The following is a 26758-nucleotide window of genomic DNA, read 5'->3' on the forward strand; positions in this document are numbered from 1 at the left end:
AATACATGCAAGCTTTCTTTCAACAAGAACTACATTGAGAAAATGCTCACATAAAAAAATGACAGGTTTCATTTCTTCAGAATAACAAACTGATGAAATTAAGCTCACTGTTTTCCATGTCATTCAAGGAGAAATCACGCTGCTGCCAGGTCACCAATGTCATGACTTTCCATGGGAATGAAATTGCGAGATGAGAAAAGACCTAGTTTTGCTTTATACCTCTAGTGCGGAACATTAATATGATGCTTATAACAGCAGTAAAACAGGTGTAAATTTAACATATGGGGTGCACTTATTAAGGTATATTGACTGTGAGTCAAGAATATAGGCCAAATACGGTTCACCATACTCAAATCAACTCCCGTTGTCTCAAAACCTTTAGAATTTAGGGCAACCAAACATTAGTGAGCAATTTGAAATCACCATTTTTTTCCGATCACCACTGATTCTGAAAATCAATGAAACGTGAAACTTGTACCTACCTCCAACAAGAGTTCATCTTTTGTTTTTACTGGTTGGGGTTTTCTCTTTTCTCCTGGTTCCTGATCGTCATCGTCACCATCTGACATTACAACCACCGATGGTGCAGAAGATGACGACGATGTGGAATCTGAATCACTGTGAAACAAAATATAAATTAACCACACTAAAAAGTATATAAATATACACATCAGAGCAAATATCAGAATCTTTCTATACTATTTGGCTTTGTTATAAAATACAATAAAACTGAACAGGCATAATCAATATAGTAATCGGGTGAAGTAGTACATTATTCTGTTTAGTGGTAAACAATGAAATCAGTGAGGAAAAAAAAATCAGACAATCAACTCCAATTTGGCACTATAAAGAACAAGAATTTCAGTTAGCAGAATTTAAAAAAAACAGGTTTTTAAAAAAATACGAAGTTGGATTTCCTACCACAATAAGAATAAATTACATTACTGTACAAGCAGTCTATCTTCATGCTGCCTCCGTCTAAAAGAACTGAAGAGTGTACAGTTTACAAGGGCAGTGTTGGATCCTGGTCACTAGTTTAGTTGGACTAATGGATCCAGGTTGCACAGCTTGTTTCAGGATGGTCAAGTTGGTAACATAGACAGAAGATCAACAGGCACTTCTTATGTAGAACACTTTCTATTTATTTACAAAGGAACTCAGCAGTTGCACTTGTGTGCTTACAACTCAAATCCTGTCTCTGCATTACAGACTCTGACTCTAGACTACTGACTACTAAGGTAGCCCACGTTACTCTGCTATTGGATACTAAGATCATGTGATCTTCCATTATAACATTCTTCTTAAAGGTATATTACACATCAGATTACCACGTACACCATATATATTTGTAGTGACTCCTGGAATCAAAGGCGCAGTGTTACAAGTTAGATTTGTTCTCATGTACAGGAATACTGATCACTTTGACCTTTCAACATAAAAACAGCATCTTCTCCCTCCTTGGATTGCAGGCTTTTTAAAAAAAAAGCCTTATTCTGAAAAATTGACCCTCATTGCATCATTTATGATACTCCACAAACAGGTCCATCTGGCTTAAAGATATAACTTCAGGGCTGCATCTCATTGCCTTTAAACTGATACAAATTTGCGTTGCTTTAAAATGCAACACTTTAGCACATGTTAAACCTGTCAAGGTGTGTTTTTGTGTGAGCAGGAGCAGGAGAGGAGGAGGGAGAAAGGCTATTTATGCAAATGTTAAGTTAAATTTAAGTATAGCAGAGGTTCTGAACACAATCTTTCAACCTTCCATGGACATGGGAGTGGCACCAGGACTGGAAACAAATGTTGCAGTCTAGTTCAAAAAAAAGGAGAGCCAACTATAGGCAAGTTAGCTTAAAGTGATTGGGAGGCTTTTAAATAGCATAATCTCGGACAAAATTATCACTTGAATACCAGGGATCAAAACTAGAATGTATTTTATGATGAAATTACAGAGAGGGTTGATAATAGTGCAGTTAATGATGCGTATATAGACTTTCAAAAAGTGTTTGAAGAAGTGTGATACAATAGACTTGTTAGCAAAACTGATGATGTGCTATTAATGGGACAGTGGTAGCCTGAACACAAAATTTGCCAAGGGGCAGTAGTGGCGAAAAGTTGTTTATTAGACTGGAAGGAAGCATACTATGGAGCACCCCCTACCTCCACGGGTCAGTGATATAAATGAATATATGGCGATATATGAATGACCTGGGTTTTGGTACACGAAGCATAATTTCAAAGTTAGCTCATAACCTAAAAACAAACTTTGTACGGAGGATAGTAATGGATTTTTGGAGAACGTAGAAAGCTGGTGAAATGAGCAGACATATGGCAATTTAGCACAAAATTGTGAAGTTATGCATTTTGGAAGACTAAAGAGAGGTAATACAAATTAACAGGGAATGCTGCTAAATTTATGGCAAAGAGGAGATATTCAAGATACTGGGTGGGCTAAAAATTAATGGAGGAGGGTTTTTAATTATTATTCATTCATGGGATGTGACTGCTGCTTGGGCAGGTGATAATTAGCTGCACTCTAGAACTATTCAGTCCACATGGTCTAAGTATACCTGTAATGCTGCTGGAGAGTTCCAGGGTTTTGGTCCAGCGACAGTGAAGGAACAGCAATGTAGTTCCAAGTCAGGATGGTGAGCGACTTGGGAGGGGAAATTGCAGGTGGTGATGTTCCATTTGCTGCATTTGTTGTTCCAGGTGGTAAAGGTCATGGGTTTGGAAGGTGCTATCGAAGGAGGCTTGGCGAGTTGCTGCAGTGCACTTTGCAGATGGGATATACTGAAACCACTGTGCATTGGTACAGTGAACGAATAAGGTGGTAGATGGGATGTCAATCCAGCAGGTTGCTTTGTCCTGAATGGTGTCAAGCTTGTTGAGTGTTGTTGGGGCTGTGCTCATCCAAAGCAAATGGATGAGCTAACATAAAAGGGAATCCAAAAGTCTCCTATTGCCATACAAAAAGTAAAAAGGGTATAAGAGGACCAGTGGAGCCAATTAGGGATCAAAAAGGGATCTATGAATGGAGGCAGAGGGCATGACTGAGTTACCAAATTAGTACTTTGCATACAGCTTTGCCAAGGAGTAAGAGTTAGAGTGAAAGAGGAGGCAGGTGAGACATTGCACAGGTTAAACATTGATAGAGAGGAAGTATTAGGAAGGCTGTCTGTATTAAAAGTGAAGTCACCAGAACTGGATGGATGCATCCTAGTTTGCGGAGGGAAGCAAGGTCGAAATTGTGCAGGCACTGGCCATAATCTTCCAATCCTCTTAGATACAGGGGTGGTGTCAGAGGATTAGAGAATTTCAAACATTACATTCTTGTTCAAAAAAAGTGCAAAGGATAAACCCAGCAACTACAGGTCAGCCAGTTTCACTTTGGTGGTGGAAAAGTTTTTAGAAGCAAATCCAGAATAAAATTAATAGTAACTTAGACAGGTGTGGATTAATTAAGGCAGGCCAACACAAACTTTGTTAAAGAAAGTAATGTTTAACCAGCCTGATTGTGTTTTTTGTTGAAGTCCAGAAGGTACTGACACCATCCCTCAGCTGGTGAGTCAATACTCTTCAATGTTCATCACCACCTGCAAGTAGCACTGAGGATAGTAATGACATAGATATACTCTGGGTGGAGGACTTGAATGCCCATCACTAAGAGTGGCTTGGTAGTACCACCGCTGATGTCACTGGCCAAGTCCAGAACACAGCTGCCAGAATTATGATGCCAGAATAGATGGCGAGAACCCAACCTGATAAAATAACCAATTTGACCTGAGCCACACCAATCTACCCATCACAGATGCATTTTCACAGGTGTATTTTTGCACAACAGTATTGATAGGAGTGACCAACCCCCACCCTTGTGGGGGCAAATTCCAATCTTCATTCTAAGGACACCATCCATCATGTTGTGTGGCACTATCATTGCACTAAACGCATTGATTAAGTGTAGCAGCTCAACACTGAGCATCCATGACACACTTGGGCTTTCAGCAAGAGCAGAATTGTATACCACTTGGAATCTCATTTGCTGACTCTTTCCAAATGACCAACCTTGGTCCAATAAGTAGCGCAGAAGAGCATACAAGGAGCAACACCAAGAATAAATGAAAATAAGATGTCAACCTGGTGAAACCACAACACAGAATGACATGCATTCTGAACAGTGGAAGCAGCATGCTATAGACAGAACCAAGTCATCCCACAACAAACGGATCCAATCAAGGTTCTGCATCCTTGCCAATTCCACTAATGAATGGCAGTGAATATTTAAGCAAGGTAAAGAGGGAGGGAAAAAAAAAATCAATAAACATCCCCATCCTCAATGGTTTGGAGCTTGAGCAACAGCTGGCATCACTGCAGTCCACCCACGAGGCAGAGAGGTTTGTGGATAGCACAGGCAAGGAACAGTCCTGGTGTAGTATGGCACTACCACCGTGCTAAATGGGATAGACTCCGAATAGATCTAGTAGCTCAAAACAGGCATCTATGAAGCACTGAGACACCAGCAGAATTGTATATGCCACCACAATCTGAATCCTCATGGCAAGCCATATCCCTCACTCTATCTATGCCATCAAGCCAGGAGGTTAACCCTGGTTCAATGAGTGCAGGAGAACATGCCAGGCATACGTAAAAAACGAAGCTATAATACAGGACTACATGTATACTAAACAGCGGAAGCACTGTGCGAAAGACAGAGCTAAACAATCCCAGAACCAAGAGACCCGATGGAAGTTATGCAGTCCTACCAAATACAGTTGTGAGTGATGATGATGGAAGATTAAACAACTGGAGGAGGCACCTCCACAAATATCCCAGCCTCAATGATGGGGATGCCCAGAACAGCAGTGCAAAAGACAAGCCCGAAGCATTTGCAACCATCTTCAGATAAAAGTACCAACCAGATGATCCATTTTAGCCTCCGCCCCAGCATCAGATCCTTCAGCCAATTCGATTCACTGCATGTAATACCAAGAAATGGCACAATCAAGGCTGTCAAAAGGGATTTGGATAATCATATGAAAAAAAATTTGCAGAGCTACAGGGAAAAGACAGGGGTGCAGGACTGGGCGAGTTCCTCTTGCAGAGAGCGGCATGGACGTGATGGGCCGATTGGCCTCCTTTTATGCTGTAACCATTCTATGATTCTGTAAGGTTGAACTATTCACAACCACCTCAGGCATAAGTGCCGAGTAGGTGATCCTTCCCGAGGTCCTCACCATCATACGTGCTAGCTTTCAGCCAATTCAATTCATTCAACAATATCAATAAACAGTGCACTGGGCATATCAAAAGGCTACAGGATCCGATAGCATCCCAGCTTTACTATCAAAGGCTTGTACTCCAAAGCTAGCCATGCCTCTAGCCACATGGTAAAGCTGTAACACATCATCGACCGGGCAATATGGTAAATTGCCTAGGCATGTCCTCTCCACGAAAAGAAATCATCCATCCTGGACAATTACTGTCCTATCAGCCTACTTCCAAACATCAGCAAAGTGATAGGAGTTATCAATAGTGCGGTCATCACTCGGTCAAAATCTTGGACCTTACTTCAGCACTCTGAGCATACCTTCACCTCACAGATTGCAGTGGTTTAAAGAGCAGCTCACCAATACTTTCTACAGGGCAACTAAGGATAGGTAGCGTCAACTCTGATATATTGCTAGTGATGCCAACACCCCCAGAATGAACACCATTTATTCTAAGTGGGCTCTATGATTCTAGGATAGTGATAATTGTAATATCAGCATATATTTCCATTAAACCAAGTTCATTTTATTAGAGCCAATCAAGCATTTATGTCTCGCAACAATTACATTACATGACTATAGAAAATGAACAAGTATTTTTAATAAGACCAATCAGCACTTTTTCAGAGAAACCAAGATGGGTAATAAATGTGGCTTTGCCATCGTTGTCCACATCAGAGAATAAATTATTTTAATAACTTTTTCTGACTCCCTGTACAAAGGAACATGATTTGCAAGATAGAAGGCAAACTAGGACTATTTCTACCATCCTGGCAGCTCACGATACAATATTAGAGTTATTTAGAACATAAGAAATAGGAGCAGGTGTAGTTCCTACTGCCCATTAAGCCTGCCCCACAATTCAGTACCATGGCTGACCTTCAGATTCAATTCCATTTTCCTGCCACTCCCCATATCTCTCCATTCCCCAAGAGACCAAACATCTGTTTATCTTAGCCTTAAATATACTCAATGGTAGCACATCCACAACCCTCTGGGGTACAAGGTTCCAAAGATTCACAACCCTCTGAGTGAAGAATTTCTCCTCGTCTCAGTCCTAAATAATTGACCCCTTATTCTGAAACTGTGCCCTATTGTTCCAGAATCCCCAGCCAGATGAAACAACCTCTGAATTTGACCCTGTCAAGCCCCTTCATAATCTTGAATGTTTTAATGAGATCACCTCCAGAGAATATAGACACAGTTTACTCAGGCTCCCATCATGGGACAATCCTGTCATCCCAGGGACAATCTAATGAATCTTTGCTGCACTGCCTTCAATGCAAGTATTCATTACAAATCAATCTCTCTCATTTAGTATACAACGGAACCAAATCTGAGGTGAGGGAATGCCAGTGGGCCAAGGCAAGGTACTTGGTGAAAATCAATAAGTGGCGGAAGGTTGATGGGGGAAAACCAACTGCTTCCCATCGCTATTTTCTCAAGTAATAAGTCTTCGATGTCAATTAGTGATAATTAGTGATAACAACAACCAGGGTGATACACAGCAAATGGAGAAACATTGCCACATTAAATGTTCAAGTATCTGTATACTGGTTCTACAATATTTCAGCAGTTATTAACATCCTAAAATTAATCATAAACATAGAATGTGCAACATTTTTCCATCTGTTCAGTGCACTTAAGAGTGAACAAGACTTGTCACTCCCCACCCTCTAATAGATTCTGCTCAAAAGATTTATCTGCCAAATATGGAACTGAAAGAACTTGGCTTTCCTCTGCTTCAAACAAACTGAAAATGTCACCTTTTGTGACTTTTCATTTCCTTACAAGAAACTGAATTATAAACAAGCACATCATCTTCCCCTCCTCTCCTTACGGATATCCAAAGTCCACCATGAGCAGATGCCATCAACTGTTAAAACCATACACTGGCTTCTAATACACACCTCCTTCTGAATAATTCAGTTCTAGAATGAATAATACTCTAAGTCACACAAGAGCAACTAACTATATTGCATACGTTTCACAACAGTTCAGCAATAAGAAACATTAAAAACTGCATGTACTCAACCAGATTAATTCTTATTTTAAGTAGGAGCACAGAACTACCCCAATCAAAAGATCAGATGCTTGGATTTCAAAAATCTAATTCATAAATCTGGACTTCAGTAAGATAACCTGTGTTAAACCGACACTGCCTGGTGAAGCAAATGAAAATTTGTTTCTGGAAACTTTTTTTTTTAGTTAATAGCAGTAATGGGGCAGGGGATTTTCATAATGTGCCTCTACCATCAACATTTACATTAATTATTTCAGGTGCGAAAATGTATCAATTCCATAACCACATTTTGATTTAAGCCAGAACTATTACACTGCACAGTAATGTACTGCAATAAGACTATAATTAGTACCCTGTAACAATATAGGCATTCCAATGTTCGGTTAATTTACCCAATTTCTAACTCAAACCATCAAATTGATTCCTAATGTGTGCGACTGGTAGTTTTCTGGGGTGCATGGCACCTCTTTAGAATTTGTCCACTAAAACGGAATTATAAATTTTAAGCCAGCACCAAAATCAACTACTGCCACTGACTTAATTGTACAGGGCCTTAGGCAATGGTCAAAAATCAATATTTAATTATTGCATATGACAACCAACTGATTGAAGTACCTGCAGAGCACAACTTGCATACTGTAAACAGGTTCAGTACTCAGAGGAAATCATACCTATTTTTATTTGCTCATGAAATGTGGACGTTGTTGGCAAGGTCAGTATTTACTGCTCATCCTCAATTACCCCCGAGGTGGTGGTGGTGAGCTGCCTTCTCAGTCCATGTGCTGAGGGTACACCTACAGTGCTGTTAGGAAGGGAATTCCAGGTTTTATACCCAGTGACAGTGAAGGAACGGCGATTTGTTCCAAGTCAGGATGGTGCAAGACTTGGAAAGGAACTTGCAAGTGGTGGTGTTCCCAAGCAGCTGTTGCCTTTGTCATTCCAGGTGGTGGAAGTCACTGGTTTAGAAAATGCCGTCCAAGAAAATTACTGCAGGGCGTCTTCTAGATAGCAGACACTGCAGCCACTGTGTGCCGATGGTGGAGGAAGTGATTGTTTGAGGTAATGTATGAGATACCAATAAAGTAGGCTGCTTTGCCCTGGATGGCATTGCAGCTCCAACAACATTCAAGAAGCTTACTCATCCTGCAAAGTTGAGAGTATTCCATCACACTCCTGACTTGTACCTTATAGATGGTGGACAGGCCTTGGGGAGTCAGGAGTAATCTATTTACCAGCCAGCCTCTGACCTCCTCTTGAAACACAGGGTGGAATTTAATCTGGCTCATGGTAGCAAACTAGGGCGTGCAAGTGGACGTGGACCACTTCATTTTCCGAGGAGCTGCAAATGGTACTGAACACTGCAATCAACAGCGAGCATCCCTACCTCTGACCTTACGATAAACGGAAGGTCATTCATGAAGCAGCTGAAGATGGTTGCATCTAATACCCTGCCCTGAGGAACTCCTGCAGTTATGTCCTGGGCCTGAGATGATTGGTTTCCAACAAATACAACCATTTTCCTTTGTGCAAGGTATGACTCCAGCCAGCAGAGAGTTTTCCCCCTAATTTCCATTGATTTCAATTTTGCTCGGGTCCCTGATGCCACTTTTGGTCAAACACTGCCTTAATGTCAAGGGCAGTCACTCCCCCCAATCCTCTGGAATTCAACTCCTTGGTAATCCTTAGGCCAAAGCTAGAATGAGGTCTGGAGCTGAGAAGTCCTGGAAAAATTGGTAAGCAGGTTACTGCTGAGTAAGTGCCACTTTGTAGCACTGTTTAACATACCTTCCACTACTCTGCTGGCGATTAAGAGTAGAGTATGGGGCGGTAACTGACTGGATTGGATTTGTCCTGTGTTTTGGGGACAGGCTATACACGGGCAACTTTCCACACTGTTGAGTAATGTCAATGCTGCAGCAGTACTGGAACAACTTTGCTGGGGGCATGGTTGCTCTGGAGCACATGTTTTCAAACTGTGAAGGAATACAATTGTGCTGCTGTTGATAGCCCACAGCACCTCATGGATGCCCAGTTTGAGCTTCCAGATCTTTTCCCAATCTATCCCATTTAGAACAGCGATAGTGCCACACAACACAATAAAGGTGCCATCGGTGTGAAAGAAAGACTTAGTCTCTACAGCAACTGTGGGTGGTTACCCAGAACAAGACTGTAATGCCCAGATGCATCTGCAACAGATAGGCTGGCGAGAATGAGGTCCAGTAGGTTTACCCTCGTGTGGGTTTTCTTACCATCTGTCAAAGACCCAGTCTGGCAAATATGTCCTTCAGGACTCGCTATCTTGGTCATAAGTGGTGCTACCATGTTACTTGGTGATGAACATTGAATTTCCCCACCCAGAGATAATTAAGTGCCCTTGCTACCCTTAGTGCTTCCTCCAAGTGATACTCAACATGGAGGAGCACTGATTCAGCTGAAAAAGGGTGGTAGGTAGTAATCAGCAGGGGGTTTTGACCTGATGCCATGAGAAGTTAGGACTGGTCAGGAGATACCCAGGAGAGGTGGATGTAAGGTTTGATTCTGCAAGTATGACTGGCATAATGCAATGACTGTTTTTTTATTACCATCTCTAATTGCCCTCGAGGTGGTGGTGGTGGTGAGCACCTTCTTTAACTGCTGCAATCCATCTAGTGTAGGTATTGATGGTGCTGTTAGGGAGGGAGCTCCAGGATTTTGGTCCAGAAGTGAAGGTGGCGAGAAATATTTACAAGTCTGTATGTGCATAACTTGGAGAGGAACTTGCAGGTTGTGGTGGTGGTGTCTCCATGTGCTTGCTGACCATATTCTTTCAGGTGGTAGAAGTTAAGAGAGTGGAAGGTGCTATCAAAGGAGGCTTGACCTGTTTCTGCAGTGCATGGTGTAAATGGTACACACTACAGCAATGGTGGACAGGGTGACTGCTTAAGCTGATGAATGGGGTACCAATGTTATTTTTTTGACTAGCATGTGCGACAGGTCTCACAATTTTGGCAAGTCCCCAGAAGTTAGTGAGGAGTATTTTAAAGGGTGAACTGGGCTGGCTGTGCCTTTGTCATGTTTAGTGCTTGGGTGGCTTGCTGGGCCATTTCAAAGTGAAGTTAAATGTCAACCACAGTGGTCCAGGTCTGATGTTCCAATCGGCTAAACCAGGTAAGGACAGCATTTCCTCCCCCGGGTTTTTACAATAATCAGTAGATTTCATACAATGTTTACTGATACTAGTCTTTTATTGCAGATTTTATTTAACAATTTAAATTCTCCTACTTCTGTGATGGGATTTGAGTCAAGTCTCCAAATTGATTAACGCAAACCATTGGATTACTTGTCCAGTAATATAACCAGTTTGCCACTGCATCTGACAGTAAAATTACAAAGCTCTTCGCATAGTCTTAAAAGTTGGCAGTTTGATATATTAATAACTTGGATGAGGGAAGTGAGTGTGCTATCGCCAAGTTTGTGAATGACACAAAAGTAGGTGGGAAGGCAAGTGGTGAGGGTAACACAGAATCTACAGAGGAATATAGACAGGTTAAGTGAGTGGGCAAAAACTTGGCAGGTGGAATATAATGTGAGGTTATGCACTTAGGCAGGAAGAATAGAGGAGCTGAATATTATTTAAATGAAGAAATATTGCAGAAAGCTGTATCACAGAGGGATTTGGGGCTCCTCATGCATGAATCCCAAAAAGCTAGCAGTTAATGGGGAAGGCAAATGGAATGTTGGTCTTTATTTCAAAAGGGAATGGAGTATAAAAACAGGGAAGTCTTGCTAAAACTATACAAGGCACTAGTTAGACCACGCCTAGAATACTGTGAACAGTTTTGGTCCCCTTATCTAAGGAAAGATATACTGGCATTGGAGGCAGTCCAGAGAAGGTTCACTAGGTTGATCCCGGGTATGGAGAGATTTTCATATGAGGAGAGGTCGAGTAGGTTGGGCCTGTACTCATTGGAGTTTAGAAGAATGAGAGGCGACCTTATTGAAACATACAAGATTCTTAGGGAGCTTGACAGGGTAGATGCTGAGAGGTAGTTTCCACTTGTGGGAGAGTCTAGGACCAGAGGGCATTATCTCAGATTAAGGGATCGCCCATTTAAGACAGAGATGAGGAGGAGCTTCTTCTCTCAAAGGGTAGTGAATCTGTGGAACTCTTTACTGCAGAGGGCTGTAGAGATTGGGTCATTAAGTATATTCAAGGCTGAGGTAAGGAAATTAAGGATTATGGGGAAGGGCAGGAAAGTGGAATTGAGAATCATCAGACCAGCCATGATCGCATTGAATGGCAGAGCAGGCTCGATGGGCCGAATGGCCTACTTATGCTCCCTACAGCTCATGGTCTTATGTTGCATTTTCGTGTAGTTGCATCTCTACTTTCCCACTCCAATTCTGTGCGTCATGCTCACTATCTTGCCCTTTGTTTCCAGTCTTCTTTATCTGTCTCCAAACTCGCGGTCTAACACTTGGGAGTTGTTTATTCGTACCATTTTTTAAATTTGCCACATTATTTCACACCTCATGATTACAATCCAGATCGAGGTTTAGCACCTGTAACAGCAATCTTTTCATACAAACATACAAATTAGAAGGAGTAGGTCACTCGGCCCCTCGAGCCTGCTCCGTCATACAATCAGATCACCCATGATCTTATTGAAACCTCAACCTCACATTCCCACCTACGCCTGATAGCCTTTCACCCCCTTGCTTATCAAGTATCTATGTACCTCCACCTTAAAAATCTTCAAAGGTCTGCTTCCACCACCTTTTGAGGAAGGGGGTTCAAAAGACTCAACCTTCAAAATTTCTCCTCACCTGCGTCCTAAATGGGCGACCTCTTATTTTTAACTAGTGGCCCATTGTACTAAATTCTCCCACAAGAGGAAACCATCCTCTCCACATCCACCCTGTCAAGACTCCTCAGGATCTTATGTTTCAATCAAGTCATGTCACCTCTTGCACTTCTAAACTCCAGCAGATACAAGCCTAGCCTGTCCAACCTTTCCTCATAAGGCAACCTGCCCAATCCAGGTATTAGTCTAGTAAACCTTCTCCAAACTGCTTCCAATACATTTACATCCTCCCTTAAATAAGGAGACCAATACTGTACCCAGTACTTCAGATGTGATCTCACCAATGCCCTGTATAACTGAAGCATAACCTCCCTACTTTCGTCTTCAATTCCCCTTGCAATAAAGCTTTCCTAATTGCCTGCTATACCTCCATACTAGCCTTTTGTGATGCATGCACCAGGACATCCAGTTCCCTCAGAGCTCTGCAATCTTTCACCATTTAGATAATAAGCTTCTTTCTTTTTCCTGCCAAAATGGACAATTTCACACTTTCCCATGTTATACTCCATTTGGCAGGTCTTTGCCCACTCACTTAACCCATCCATATTCCTTGTGTTCTGATCACATGTTACTATCCTACCTTTGTGTCATCAGCAAATTTAGCAACCTAAATTAAATTAAATTAAACCAAACCTAACTTCGGTCCCTTCATCCAAGTCATTTATATAAATTGTAAAAAGCTGAAGCCCCAGCACTGATCCCTGTGGCCCCATCATTTGTTACATCTTGACAACAAAAAAAGACCTCTTCAGGTCTACCTTCTGTTTCCTGGTAGCTAGCCAATCTTCTATCCATGTCAATATGTTACCCCCTACGCCATGAGCTTTCATTTTTTACAATGACCTTTGTGGCGCCTTATCAAATGCCTTCTAGAAATCTAAATTCAAATACATCCTCTAATTCCCCTTTATCCATGGTATATGTTACTTCTTCAAATAACTCTAATAAATTGGTTAAACATGATTTCCCTTTCACAAAACCATGTTGACTCTGCCTGGTTACCCTGAATTTTTCCCAGTGCACTATAATGTGTTTAATAATAGCTTCTAACATCTGTCATAAGGAAAGTGTTAAGCTAACTGGCCTGTAGGTTCCTGTTTTCTGCCTCCCTACCTTTTTGAATAAAGGAGTTACGTTAGCTATTTTCTAATCTCATGGAACCTGCCCCAAATCTAGGGAATTTTGGAAAATTAAAACCAATATATCAACTATCTCACTAGCCACTACTTTTAAGACCCTAGCATGAAGTCAATCAGGACTTGGGCACTTGTCAGCCCACATCTCCAACAATTTTCTCAGTAGCACTTCCCTAGTGATTGTAATTTTCCCCAAGTTCCTCCCTCCCTTCCACTTCCTGATTGACAGCTATTTCTGGGATGTTACTTGTATCCTCTATGTATCCTGAAGGCCGATGCAAAATACTGGCTCAATTCAACTGCCAAATCCTTATTTTCAATTATTAACTCCCCAGGCTCACTTTCTATAGGACTAATGTTCACTTTGTTAACTCGATTCCTTTTTAAAATGTCTATAGAAACTCTTACTATCTGTCTTTATGTTTCTAGCTAGCTTTCTCTTGCACCCTAATTTTCCTTTTCTTATCAATCTTTTCTTTGCTCTTTTTTATAATCTCCGATCAATCTTCTGATCTGTCACCCATCTTTGTGCAATTATATGCCTTTTTTTAAAGTTTGATACTATCTTTAGTTAACCATAGATGGTGGGTCCTCCCTTTGGAAATTCTCTTTGTTGGAATGTATCTGTTCTGTGTTTACTAAAATATCCCCTTAAATGCCCGCCATTGCATTTCTACTGATGCATCCCTTAACCTAATTTGCCAGTTCATTTTAGCCAGCTGTGTTTTCATGCCCACATTGATGCCCTTAAGTTTAAAATACTAGTCTTAGACCCACTCTTCTCTCCCTCAAACTGAATGTAAAATTCAATCATATTATGACAGCTTTTCCATTCACAAAGCTTCGGCTTTGCAAAGATCTCAGCTAGATTGGTGACATATTTAACCCCAACCAACCAATTATTCCCAGTTGATAATAAGGCAGTACAACAATAAAATTTCCTATGCAACGAAACCAGGAAATCAACATAATCTGACTGGACTTGGGTGCAAAATGGGGCAGGAATTCATCAGCCTGGTCCCAGTCCTTTCTGCACCTGTCAAATTTTCCATCATTTGCAGCCTTTCAACAAAGAATTCCAGGAGCATTTGCACATTGCTATTGTTTAGAACCCCAAAAGTAGGTTTAAATGGCAGGTTTGCCTAACAGGAAATTTAGGGACTTCTATCTTTAATTCCATCTTGAAAGCCTTTATTCAGAAAAGGTAGCCGCCTGTAAGAAAATGGTAACCTGAAGGTGTGGCTTGGGAGCAACTCGAGCAGGTAGACTAATAGTTGGAACTACTTCAAACCAAGAGCACCCAAGGGCATCAGGCCTCAGGTACAGGCTGAGGGTGAGGGGGCACGCAGTCGAGTATGAAACTGGAGAACATTCAAGACTGGGTTTACCAGACTGCTTGCAGCAGTCGCAATGAATGCGGGAAAGTCTTAGGCTTGGAGCATGATTAGGACATGTTCCATGCTTGTGGCTCAGTCTCTCTCCAGAGCAGTCCATCTGTTGAATGTCTCAAGGCTTCTGTATGCCGTAAAGGAAAGAATGATCAATGTGATGGCTCCAACAATTTACACAAGATCTTTGACAAAATTTCCAAGCCTTGGGTTGGGCTCTTTATTATATATGTAGGCATGAAACTGCAGTTCAGAAAAAGCACAAGTGCTACAGCTCTCCAATGACTCAGGAAGTTTGTGCATGACTCAGTTACTGACTGAACAGTCAGAAAACCTTAGGTTCAGCCTGCAGTTTGTGCACAATATCTCATCTGACTTGTGCCAGCAGTAGGGGTGTCACAAAGCTCTCCACATCCTTGCGTTAAAAAATGAGAAAAATTGCTCCTGATTACTATGCAGTGACCCCTGCTGCAAGTGTGGAGAGGACCAGACCCACAGAGAGCCCTGAGGTCATTCAATTTGGAGGCTGGCATGAACAACAGCTGTTTGGTACCAGGAGCAGTAAATATCCAAGAAGCATTACACTAGTCAGGAAACATTGGAAAGAGGGAGACAAGAAACAGCAGAGACTTAGAAAGAAAATTTAAAACAGGTGCTTTTGAAACTTTGATACCACAAGGAACAGCTGGAGGCAGATAACATTCGATGCATTTAAAGGGAAGATAGATAAACATGAAGGAGAAGGATATGTTGATGGAGTTGAATGAAGAAGAGTGGGAGGAGGCTCATGTGATGCATACACACCAGCGTGGTCATGTTGGGTCAAATGACTTATGCAACTGTAACAGGATGAAGTGGATTGAGCGCTCACCCCCACTAGAAGACTCCTAAAATATGTTGCTCCTAGTAGTTTTTTTTAAAAATAGTTTCCTTCAGAACATATACATCTACATCTACATGAACTATACATTACTGTGTATAGCAGGTATAGGCAACAAGAAGCAAATGAGGTACTTGTAGAGTATAGAAAATGTAAGAAAATACTAAAAAAGGAAATCAGGAAGGTAAAAAGAAGACATGAGGTTGCTTTGGCAGATAATGTGAAGGTAAACCCGAAGGGTTTCTACAAGTATATTAAGAGTAAAAGGATAGTAAGGGACACAATTGGTTCCCTTGAAGATCAGAGTGGTCGTCTATGTGTGGAGCCTCACGAGATGGGGGAGATCTTAAAGAGTTTTTTTGCATCAGTATTTACTCAGGAAACTGGCATAGTGTATAAGGAAGGAAGGGAAACAAGCAGTAGTTACATGGAACATATAGAGATTAAAGAGGTGCTTGCTGCCTTACAGCGAATAAAGGTGGATAAATCCCCCGGGCTTGACATGATATTCCCTCGGACCTTGAGGGAGACTAGTGTAGAAATTTCAGGGGCCCTGGCAGAAATATTTAAAATGTCCTTAGCCACGGGTGAGATGCCGGAGGATTGGAGTTGTTGTTCCGTTGTTTAAAAAAGGCTCCAAAAGTAAACCAGGTAATTAGAGGCCAGTGAGCCTGACGTCAGTAGTAGGTAAATTATTGGAAGGTGTTCTGAGAGATCGGATATATAATTATTTGGACAGCCAAGGGCTGATTAAGGATAGTCAGCATGGCTTTGTGCGTGGTAGGTCGTGTTTAACGAACCTTGTAGAGTCTTTCGAGGAGGTTACCAAGAAAGTAGATGAAGGAAAGGCTGTGGATGTTGTCTACATGGACTTTAGTAAGGCCTTTGACAAGGTCCCACATGGGAGGTTAGTTCAGAAGGTTCAGACACTTGGTATCCATGGACAGGTTGTAAACTGGATTCAACTTCATGGAAAATTATGAAAAAACTGAAAAGAAAGGAAAGCCCAGGAGAGGCTATTAAAGTCTCCAGAACACAAAATAGGACAGAGTGTTTGGAAAGGGCTAGGAATCTAACTTCCAGCACATCAGATAAAGGGACGACAATGAGAAAGGGGACGGGAAATACAGGACTGAAGGTGTTGTATCTGAATGCACGGAGTATACGAAATAAGGTAAATGAGCTTGTGGCGCAGATTGAAATTGGCAGGTATGATGTGGTGGACATCATGGAGATATAGCTGCAAGGGGATCAGGACTGGGAGCTAAATATCCAAGGATATACATCCTATCGAAAAGATAGGCAGGTTGGCAGAGGGGGTGGGGTTGCTTTGTTAGTAAGAAATGAAATTAAATCGATAGCAAGAAATGACGCAGGGTCAGATGATGTAGAATCTGTGTGGGTAGAGTTGAGGAACCGCAAAGGTAAAAAAACCGTAATGGGAGTTATGTACATGCCTCCGAACAGTAGTCAGGATGTGGGGCACAAGGTACGCCAGGAGATAGAAAAGGTGTGTAAGAAAGGCAAGGTTATAGTGATCATGGGGGATTTCAATATGCAGGTAGACTGGGAAAATCAGGTTGGTAGTGGATCCCAAGAAAAGGAATTTGTGGAATGTCTACGAGATGGCTTTTTGGAGCAGCTTGTGGTGGAGCCCACTAGGGAACAGGCAATTCTAGATTTAGTGATGTGTAATGAGGCAGATTTGATAAGGGAGCTTAAGGTGAAGGAATCCTTAGGAGGAAGTGACCATAATATGATAGAATTTACCCTGCAATTTGAGGGGAAAAAGCTGGAATCAGATGTAACGGTATTACAGTTGAATAAAGGCAACTACAGAGGCATGAGGGAGGAGCTGGCCAGAATTGACTGGGAGATGAGCCTAGCAGGAAAGACAGTGGAACAGCAATGGCAGAAGTTTCTGGGAGTAATTTGGGAGACACAGCAAAAATTCATCCCTAGGAAGAAGAAGCATACTAAAGGGAGGACGAGGCAACCATGGCTGACAAGGGAAGTCAGGGACAGCATAAAAGCTAAAGAGAAAGCATACAATGCGGCGAAGAGCAGGGGATTGGGAAGCCTACAAAGACCAACAGAGGACAACTAAAAAAGAATTTAGGAGGGAGAAGATTAAATATGAGGGTAAACTAGCCAGTAATATAAAAGAAGATTGCAAGAGTTTTTTTAGATATAGAAAAGGATAAGAGAGAGGCAAAAGTGGACATTGGGCCGCTGTAAAATGACACTGGAGAAGTAGTAGTGGGGAACAAAGAAATGGCGGAGGAACTGAATAGGTACTTTGCGTCAGTCTTCACAGTGGAAGACACGAGTGACATCCCCAAAGTTCAAGAGAGTCGGGGGGCAGAGGTGAGTATGGTGGCCATTACCAAGGAGAAGGTGCTAGGAAAACTGAAAGGTCTGAAGATGGATAAATCACCTGGACCAGATGGATTACATCCCAGAGTTCTGAAGGAGATAGCTGAAGAGATAGTGGAGGAGTTAGTGGTGATCTTTCAGGAATCACTCGAGTCAGGGAGGGTCCCAGAGGACTGGAAAATCGCTAATGTAACCCCCCTGTTTAAGAAGGGAATGAGGCAAAAGACGGGAAATCATAGGCCGATTAGCGTGACCTCGGTCGTTGGTAAGATTTTAGAGTCCATTATTAAGGATGAGATTTCAGAACACTTGGAAGTGCATGGTAAAATCGGGCAAAGTCAGCATGGTTTCATCAAGGGGAGGTCATGTCTGACAAATCCGTTAGAATTCTTTGAGGAGGTAACGAGTAGGTTAGACAAAGGAGAGCCAATGGATGTTATTTACTTGGACTTCCAAAAGGCCTTTGACAGGGTGCCGCACAGGAGGCTGCTCAGTAAGGTAAGAGCCCATGGTGTTAGAGGCAAGGTACTAGCATGGATAGAAGATTGGCTGTCTGGCAGGAGGCAGAGAGTGGGGATAAGGGGGTCCTTCTCAGGATGGCGGCCAGTGACTAGTGGAGTTCCTCAGGGGTCAGTGTTGGGACCACAACTTTTCACTTTATACATTAATGATCTAGATGAAGGAACTGAGGGCATTCTGGCTAAGTTTGCAGATGATACAAAGATATGTGGAGGGACAGGTAGTATTGAGGAGGCGGGGAGGCTGCAGAAGGATTTGGACAGGTTAGGAGAATGGGCAAAGAAGTGGCAGATGGAATACAACGTGGGGAAGTGTGAGGTCATGCACTTTGGTAGGAAGAATAGAGGCATAGACTATTTTCTAAATGGGGAGAGAATTCAGAAATCTGGAGTGCAAAGGGACTTGGGAGTCCTAGTCCAGGATTCTCTTAAGGTTAACTTGCAGGTTGACGCGGTAGTTAGGAAGGCAAATGCAATGTTGGCATTTATTTCGAGAGGACTAGAATATAAAAGCAGGGATGTGCTGCTGAGGCTTTATAAGGCTCTGGTCAGACCACATTTAGAATATTGTGAGCAACTTTGGGCCCCGTATCTCAGGAAGGATGTGCTGGCCCTGGAGAGGGTCCAGTGGAGGTTCACGAGAATGATCCCAGGAATGAAAGGCTTAACATATGAGGAACGTTTGAGGACTCTGGGTCTATACTCGATGGAGTTTAGATGGATGAGGGGAGATCTGATTGAAACTTACAGAATACTGAAAGGCCTGGATAGAATGGACGTGGGGAAGATGTTTCCATTAGTAGGAGAGACTAAGACCCGAGGGCACAGCCTCAGAGTAAAGGGAAGACCTTTTAGAACAGAGATGAGGAGAAACTTCTTTAGCCAGAGAGTGGTGAATCTATGGAATTCATTGCCACAGAAGGCTGTGGAGGCCAGGTCATTGAGTGTATTTAAGACCGAGATAGATAGGTTCTTGATTGGTAAGGTTATGGGGAGAAGGTGGGAGAATGGGTTTGAGAAACTTATCAGCCATGAATGAATGGCGGAGCAGACTCGATGGGCCGAATGGCCTAATTTCTGCTCCTATGTCTTATGGTCTTATAAGGGGGGGAAAGGGATAAACCAGGGAACCACAGGCCAGTCAGTCTAACCTCAGTGGTGGGGAAACCATTGGAAGCAATTCTAAGGAACAGAATTAATCTACACTTGGAGAGGCAAGGATTCATCAAGGACAGAAAACATGGTTTTGTTAAGGGGAGGTCATGTCTGACCAATTTAATTGAATTTTTCGAAGAGGTGACCAGGCGTGTAGATGAAGGCAATGCATTTGACATAGTCTGCCTGGACTTCAGCAAGGCTTTTGATAAGATCCTGCATGGGAGACTGATAACGAAGGGAAGAGCCCATGGGATCCGAGGCACTTTGGCAAACTGGATCCAGAATTGGCTGAGTGGCAGGAAGCAGAGGGTGATGGTCGAGGGTTGTTTTTATGACTGGATGCCTGTGTCCAGTGGGGTTCCACAGGTATCGGTGTTGGGTCCCTTGCTGTTTGTGGTATATATAATCGATTTAGACTTGAATGTAGGAGGGTTGATCAGTAAATTCGCGGATGACACGAAAATTGGTGGGGTGGTAAATAGTGAGAAGGTTAGCCTTAGATTACAGGAGGATATAGACGGGTTGGTCATATGGGCTGATCAGTGGCAAATGGAATTTGATCCGGATAAGTGTGAGGTGATGCACTTGGGCAGGACAAACAAGGCACGGGAATACACGATGAATGGTAGAACCCTGGGAAGTACCGAGGATTAGAGGGACCTTGGTGTGCATGCCCACCGGTCTCTTAAGGTAGTGGGACAGGTAGATAAGGTGGTTAAGAAGGCATATGGAATACTTGCCTTTATTAGCCGAGGCATAGAATATAAGAGCAGGGAGGTTATGCTGGAACTGTATAAAACGCTGGTTAGGCCACAGCTAGAATATTGCGTGCAGTTCTGGAATCCGCATTATCGGAAGGATGTGATTGCACTAGAGAGAGTGCAGACGAGATTTACCAGGATGTTGCCTGGGCTGGAGAGTTTTAGTTATGAGAAGAGATTGGATAGACTGGGGTTATTTTCCCTGGTGTAGAAGAGATTGAGTGGGGACATGATTGAGGTGTATAAAATTATGAGGGGCATAGATAGGATGGTCAGGAAGGAACTTTTCCCCTTGGTGGAGGGATCAATAACCAGGGGGCATAGATTTACGGTAGGGGGCAGGAGGTTTAGAGGGGATGTGAGGAAGAATTTTTTCACCCAGAAGGTGGTGGGAATCTGGAACTCACTGCCTGAAAGGGTGGTAGAGGCAGAAATCCTCATAACATTTAAGAAGTATTTGGATGTGCACTTGCGATGCCATGGCATACAAGGCTATGGGCCTAGTGCTGGAAAATGGGATTAAAATAGTTAGGTACTTGCTTGACCAGTGTAGACTTGATGGGTCAAAAGGCCTTTTTCTGTGCCCTAGACCTCTATGCATCAACTATCACTAGCCACTACTTTTAAGACTCTAGGATGAAGTCCATCAGAACCCAGACACTTGTCAGCCCACAGCTCCAACAATTTACCCAGGACCACTTCTCTGGTGATTGTAATTTTCCTGAGTTTCTCCCTCCCTTCCATTTCCTGATCTCTAGCTGCTTCTGGGATGTTACTTGTATCCTCTATAACGAAAGCTGATGCAAAATAGCTGTTTGATTAATTTGCCATCTCCTTGCCTTCCATTATCAATTTTCCAGACTCACTTTCTAAAGGACCAACGCCCACTTTGTTAACTAGTTTCTTTTTTTTGCATATTTATAGAAACTCTTACTATCTGTTTTTACATTTCTGGCTAGCTTTCTCTCATACTTTAAATTTTTCCCTCATTATTAATCTGTTAGACATCCTTCGCTGTTCCTTACATTCTGTCCAATCTTCTGAATTTCCACCTGTCTGTGCACAAATATATACTTTTTCTTTAAGTTTGATACTATCTTTAATCTTTCTAGTTAACCACAGATGGTGTGTCTGCCCCTTGGGTTTTTTCGTACTCGTTGGAATGTATCTATTGTGTATTCTGAAACATCCCCTTTGCCACTGTATCTCTATTGACCTACCCCTTAACCTAATTTGCCAATTCACTTTAGCCAGCTGTGCTTTCATGCCCTCATAATTGCCCTTATTTAAGTTTTAAAACATAGTACCAGACCCACTCCTCTCTCCCTCAAACAGAATGTAAAATTCAATGATATTATGGTCGCTGCTACCTAGGGGCGCCTTCACTATGAAATCACTAATCCCATCTCAGCACACAATACCAGGTCTAGTATAGCCTGCTCTCTGGTTGGCTCGAGAACATGCTGCTCCAAGAAACTATCCTGAAAACATTCTATGAACTCATCTAGGTTACCTTTGCCCATCTGACTTTTCCAGTCTATAAGTAGATTAAAATCTCCCATGATTATCATCATACCTTTCTGACAATCTCGCATTATTTCTTCCTTTTCTGCTCCATCCTACCATGTGGTTACTCCTAGGGGGCCTGTACATAATTCTCGCAAGTGACTTCGTGCTTTTAGCATTTCCCATCTCCACCCAAATCATTTCTACATCCTGGTTTCCTGAACTTAGGTCACCACTCTCCAACAGTCATCCTCCCACCTTTTTCTCACTTTGTCCTTCCTAAATGTCCTATATCCTTTACTATTCAGGTCCCAATCCACATCCTCCTGCAGCCATGTTTCTGTAATCGCTATCAAGTCCAACTTATTTATTTCTATGTGCACTCTGAGTTCATCAGTTTTGTTTCAAATGCTTCATGCTTTCAGGTACAGGGCCTTTAATTTTATCCTTTTCTTTTTAAAAACCTCTAGTCTCATATGTTAATTTACTGTGCGATTTGTATTCTCTATCCCTTCTTGTCAGTCTGTTTTTCATGTCCCATAATAATACCTCTCTCTTTTGCTGGTCTCTACTCTTCAATTTACCACATCTTCCTAAACTTAATCCCTTGCCCCCACTTACTTTAAAACCCTCTTCACTTTCCTAGTTATGCGACTCACAAAAACACCGTCCCAACACTGTTCAGGTGTAGACCAAGCCAATGGTGCAGATCCCAATTTCCCCAGTACTGGTGCCAGTGCCCCACGAACCAGAACCCACTTTTCCCACACCAGTCTTTGTGAGCCACACATTCATCTCCCTAATCTGATTTGTCCTATAGCAATTAGCATGTGGCTCAGGTAATTTTTATATTTTTTAAATTCATTCTTGGGATGTGGGTGTCGCTGGCTGGGCCAACATTTATTGCCCATCCCTAGTTGCCCTTGAGAAGGTGGTGGGAGTTGCTTTATGAGATTACGACCTTTGAGGCTCTGCTTCTTCTAATGCTAAGGATGTCTAAAATAGCAAAGGTGGAAACTGTTCAGCCTTTTCTCCTGCTTAGCATATATTGTCCAGGTCTATCCACTGTATGTGTGCACGGAGGATTCAGGCTTGGTAGACTCGCAGTTTGGTGTTCTCAGTCAGGTTGGTGTTGATCCATGCTCTCAGTCAGTTTGGACATAACAGCTGCAGCTTTTGCAATGTGTATCTTGATTTCAGCATCAAGTGATAGATTGCTGGTGATTGTGGAGCCCGGATACGTTGATCTAGTAATCTAGAGACCAGACTAATGGTCCGGAGACTAAGTTCAAATCCTACCTTGGCAGTTGAGAAATTTAAATTCAGTGAATTAAATAAAATCTGGAATGGAAAGCTAGTATTGGCAATGGTAACCATGAAGCTACTGGATTGGCATAAAAACCCATCTGCTACAATAATGTCCTTTAGAGAAATATATCTGTTGTCGTTCCTGGTCTAACCTACTTTTCACACCAGTCACACAGCAATGTGGTTGATTAGGATATTGTAATATAGAGTAAAATTTCAAAATTTGCCAATGATACCAAACTTACCACAAGGATGATACCAATCGACTGCAACAAGGCGCAGGTAATAAAATAGAATGGGCAGAAAAGTGGCAAGTGGAAATTAATACAAAGTGTGAGGTGATGATGTATTTTGGCAGAAGTGATGGGTGAGGCAATACATAGTGAAATGGCACAGTTCTAAAGAATGTGCAGGGATAGAGTGAGCTGGGGTTCTTGTTCATAAATCTTTGAAGGTGGGAGGATATGTTGAGCGTGTAGTTAGAAAAGCAAATGGAATCTGGGGCATCATGCAGAGGTATCAAGTACAAAAGAATGGAAATTGTGCTGAACCTCTTATAAAGGTCATTAGGCCACATCTGTGCTCAGTACTGTGAGTACTGTGCTCAGTTCTGGTCACCACACTTTAGGAAGGATGTGAAGGTCCTGGAGAGCGAGCGCGTAAAAGGAAACTTCCAGGGGTGAGAGGCTTTAGCTACAAGGTTAGGTTGGAGAAGCTGGAGTTATTCTCGGAGCAAAGAAGAAATTTGAAAGCCAGAGAGAAATAAACTTGCAGGGCTACAGGGAATACTTGGGAGGGGGAGAAATCAGACTAACTGGATTTTTCTACAGAGTTGGCAAGGGCTTGATGAGTCGAACAGCCTTCAGCTTGATAGGCTGAATAGCCTCCTTCTGTGCCGTTAAGACTCAACTTAAATGCCCTCTGAAGCAGTCTAGCAAACCACAAAGTTGCATTCAAGAAGACAGCTCACCCATCTCCTTATCAAGGCATTTGGGATGGGCAATAAACATTGTCCTTTCCAGCACACCCACAGTCCATGAAAGAATGGAAAAACATTTCCCGTGTCTTTAAGTCTTTTTTAATCTCTCATTCCAACATAAAGTCTGACATGTTAATCTCCCTGTTCAATCCAAGGCCAAGTAATTGATTAATATTTCTGCTATTTAGCTGTCATTACCTGTCAGTTTATCTATGTTCCTCCCTTAATGACCTTACTTCTATCCTGATATTTGTGTTATTTGGTATGTCTATAAAAATACCAATTCTTTTATATTCCTTGATAATTAAAATTCCATTATTTCTCTTTGCCTTCCTTTTTTTTTCTTTCTATAATATTCCCTTTTATCATTCCCTGCTTTATCTATATATACTTGGTGTATGCCTTTATTCAGATTCAACTTTGTCCTTATTTTATTTATCCATAGTATGTCATTACTGGTTACTTTGCTTTTACGTTTCAATGGGATGGGTTTATCTTGAATTTTACTAATACACTATTTTAAGTGCTTCCCATTGCTCTTTTATTTATGTTTGTCAGTAATTTTTCCAATTTATTTCCTTAAGCTTCATTCCCATGCCCTTAAAAATCAGCTTTCATTCAATTTATTACTTTGGTCTTTGCCTCATGTTCTTCTCAATTTTTAATTTTAAAAACTCATTATAGTCTGATGGTATTGCCTACATGTTCCCTTATGCTCAATTTTCTGTTCTGGTTCATTTCCATTACTAGATCCAGCAATGCTTTCTCTCTTGCTGAACTTTTCATATACTGGATAAGAGTGCACACATTGTTTTTTTTAAATTCTTTCACAGGATGTGCGCAGTGCTGGCTAGGCCAGCATTTATAGCCCATCCCCAATTGCCCTCAAGAAGATGGTGATGAGCTGCTGTCGATGTGATGTAGGTTCACCCACAGTGCTGTTAGGGACGGATTTCCAGGATTTTAACCTATGACAGTGAAGGAACAGCGATATATTTCCAAGTCAGGGTGGTGAGTGACTTGGAGGGGAACTTCCAGATGGTGGTGCTCCCATGTGTCTGCTGCCCTTGTCCTTCTAGATGGTAGTGGTCGCAGGTTTGAAAGGTGCTGTCTAAGGAGCCTTGGCAAGTTGCTGCAGTGCATCTTGTGGATGGTACATACTGCTGGCACTCTGCATTGGTGATGGAGGGAGTGAACGTTTGTGGAAGAGGTGCCAATCAAGCGGGCTGCTTTGTCCTGGATGGTGTTAAGCTCCTTGACTGTTGTTGGAGCTGCACTCATCCAGGCAAGTGGAGGGCATTCCATCACACTCCTGACTTGTGCCTTGTAGATGGTGGACAGGTTTTGGGGAGTCAGGAGGTGAGTTACTTGCCACAGGATTCCTAGCCTCTGACCTGCCCTTGTAGCCACGGTATTTATATGGCTAGTCCAGTTCAGTTCAGCTTCTGGTCGATGGTAAGCTCCGGGATGTTAGTAGTGGCGGATTCAGTATTGATGATGCCATTGAATGTCATGGGGCGATGGTTGGATTCTCTCTTGTTGGAGATGGTCATGGCTGGCACTTATGCTATTTATGTTACTTGCCACTTGTCAGCCCAAGGCTGGATATTGTCCAAGTCTTCCTGCATTTGGACCTGGACTGCCTTATTGTAAAAGCTCCATTCCTGTCCCGCTTTAGCTACCACTTCTTGTCGGTTTATTTGAGGATAGTTAGAATCTCCCATGATTATTATTCTGCATCTTTTAGTCATTTCAAATACTTGCTTAAAAATCTCTTCCTCCATCTCCTTTCCACTATTAGGTGGTCTAGATTATGCTTGTATTAGTGAGCAATTCCTTCTCATCTTTTATTTCAATCCATATGTATTCTGTTTCTATCCTTCTGTTAATTATGTCCCTTTTCATTGTCATTGTCGTCTCCAATTCATACAGTGATCCTATATCCCTGCTGTCCTTCGGCTTTCTATTATCTTGTAGCTGCAATATTTAGTTAACCAGAATTATTCTTTACATGGCCATGTCTCAGTTATTCCTCTGCATCTGGTTCCTTTCTATAAATTATGGACTCCAGTTCTCCCACTTTATTTTGGATGCTAATATGGCAGTTGGCACATAGGTTGAGTAGAAATCCAGAAATTATCACCCAAGCTCTTGTTTTAAAATTTAGTTCCTAACTTTGGATTTTCCAGTGACAGGTTCTCCTCTCTTTTCTTCCTTACGTCATTGGTCCCAACGTGGGCTATGACAACTGGATCTAGCCCCTCCCTTTGCAAGTTCCTCTCCAGTTGCTCAATGATATTCTTTCCCTTTGCATCAAGTACATGACATATGCTTTTGGGTTCTCTGTCATGACTGCTAAGCAACTATCCCCCGATTAGAGAAGTTGTAGTCATAATGGATTTGATATTCGGCTCTTCGGAAACATCCTCCGCCCCACACAACCAACTCCCCGATCCACCTCCTGCTCCACAGCGTCAAATTAGCATTCTGGCTTCCCCCCGCCACCGCCTGCATCCTTATCCTCATGGGCAGCAAGAATATTGCACCTGTTGAATAGAACCAATATCTGTGGGAAGTCCTTCTCTTATCATGCCTTAGTTCCCCTTATCCTGCC

At 42.2% G+C, this 26758-nt stretch overlaps 1 protein-coding gene across 1 annotated transcript in view; it reads right to left on the reverse strand.

The window, feature by feature from the left end:
- Nucleotides 1-26758, reverse strand: part of naf1 (nuclear assembly factor 1 homolog (S. cerevisiae)) — a 282046-nt gene that overhangs the window by 240787 nt on the left and 14501 nt on the right. Inside the window, exon 3 of the mRNA XM_078540728.1 lies at nt 483-618. Within this exon, the coding sequence (XP_078396854.1) occupies nt 483-618 (136 nt within the window). The remainder of the gene's footprint in view (nt 1-482; nt 619-26758) is intronic.

Source organism: Cetorhinus maximus, chromosome 1, assembly GCF_964194155.1.
Source record: "Cetorhinus maximus chromosome 1, sCetMax3.hap1.1, whole genome shotgun sequence".
In the NCBI taxonomy this organism is placed as follows: Eukaryota; Metazoa; Chordata; class Chondrichthyes; order Lamniformes; family Cetorhinidae; genus Cetorhinus; species Cetorhinus maximus.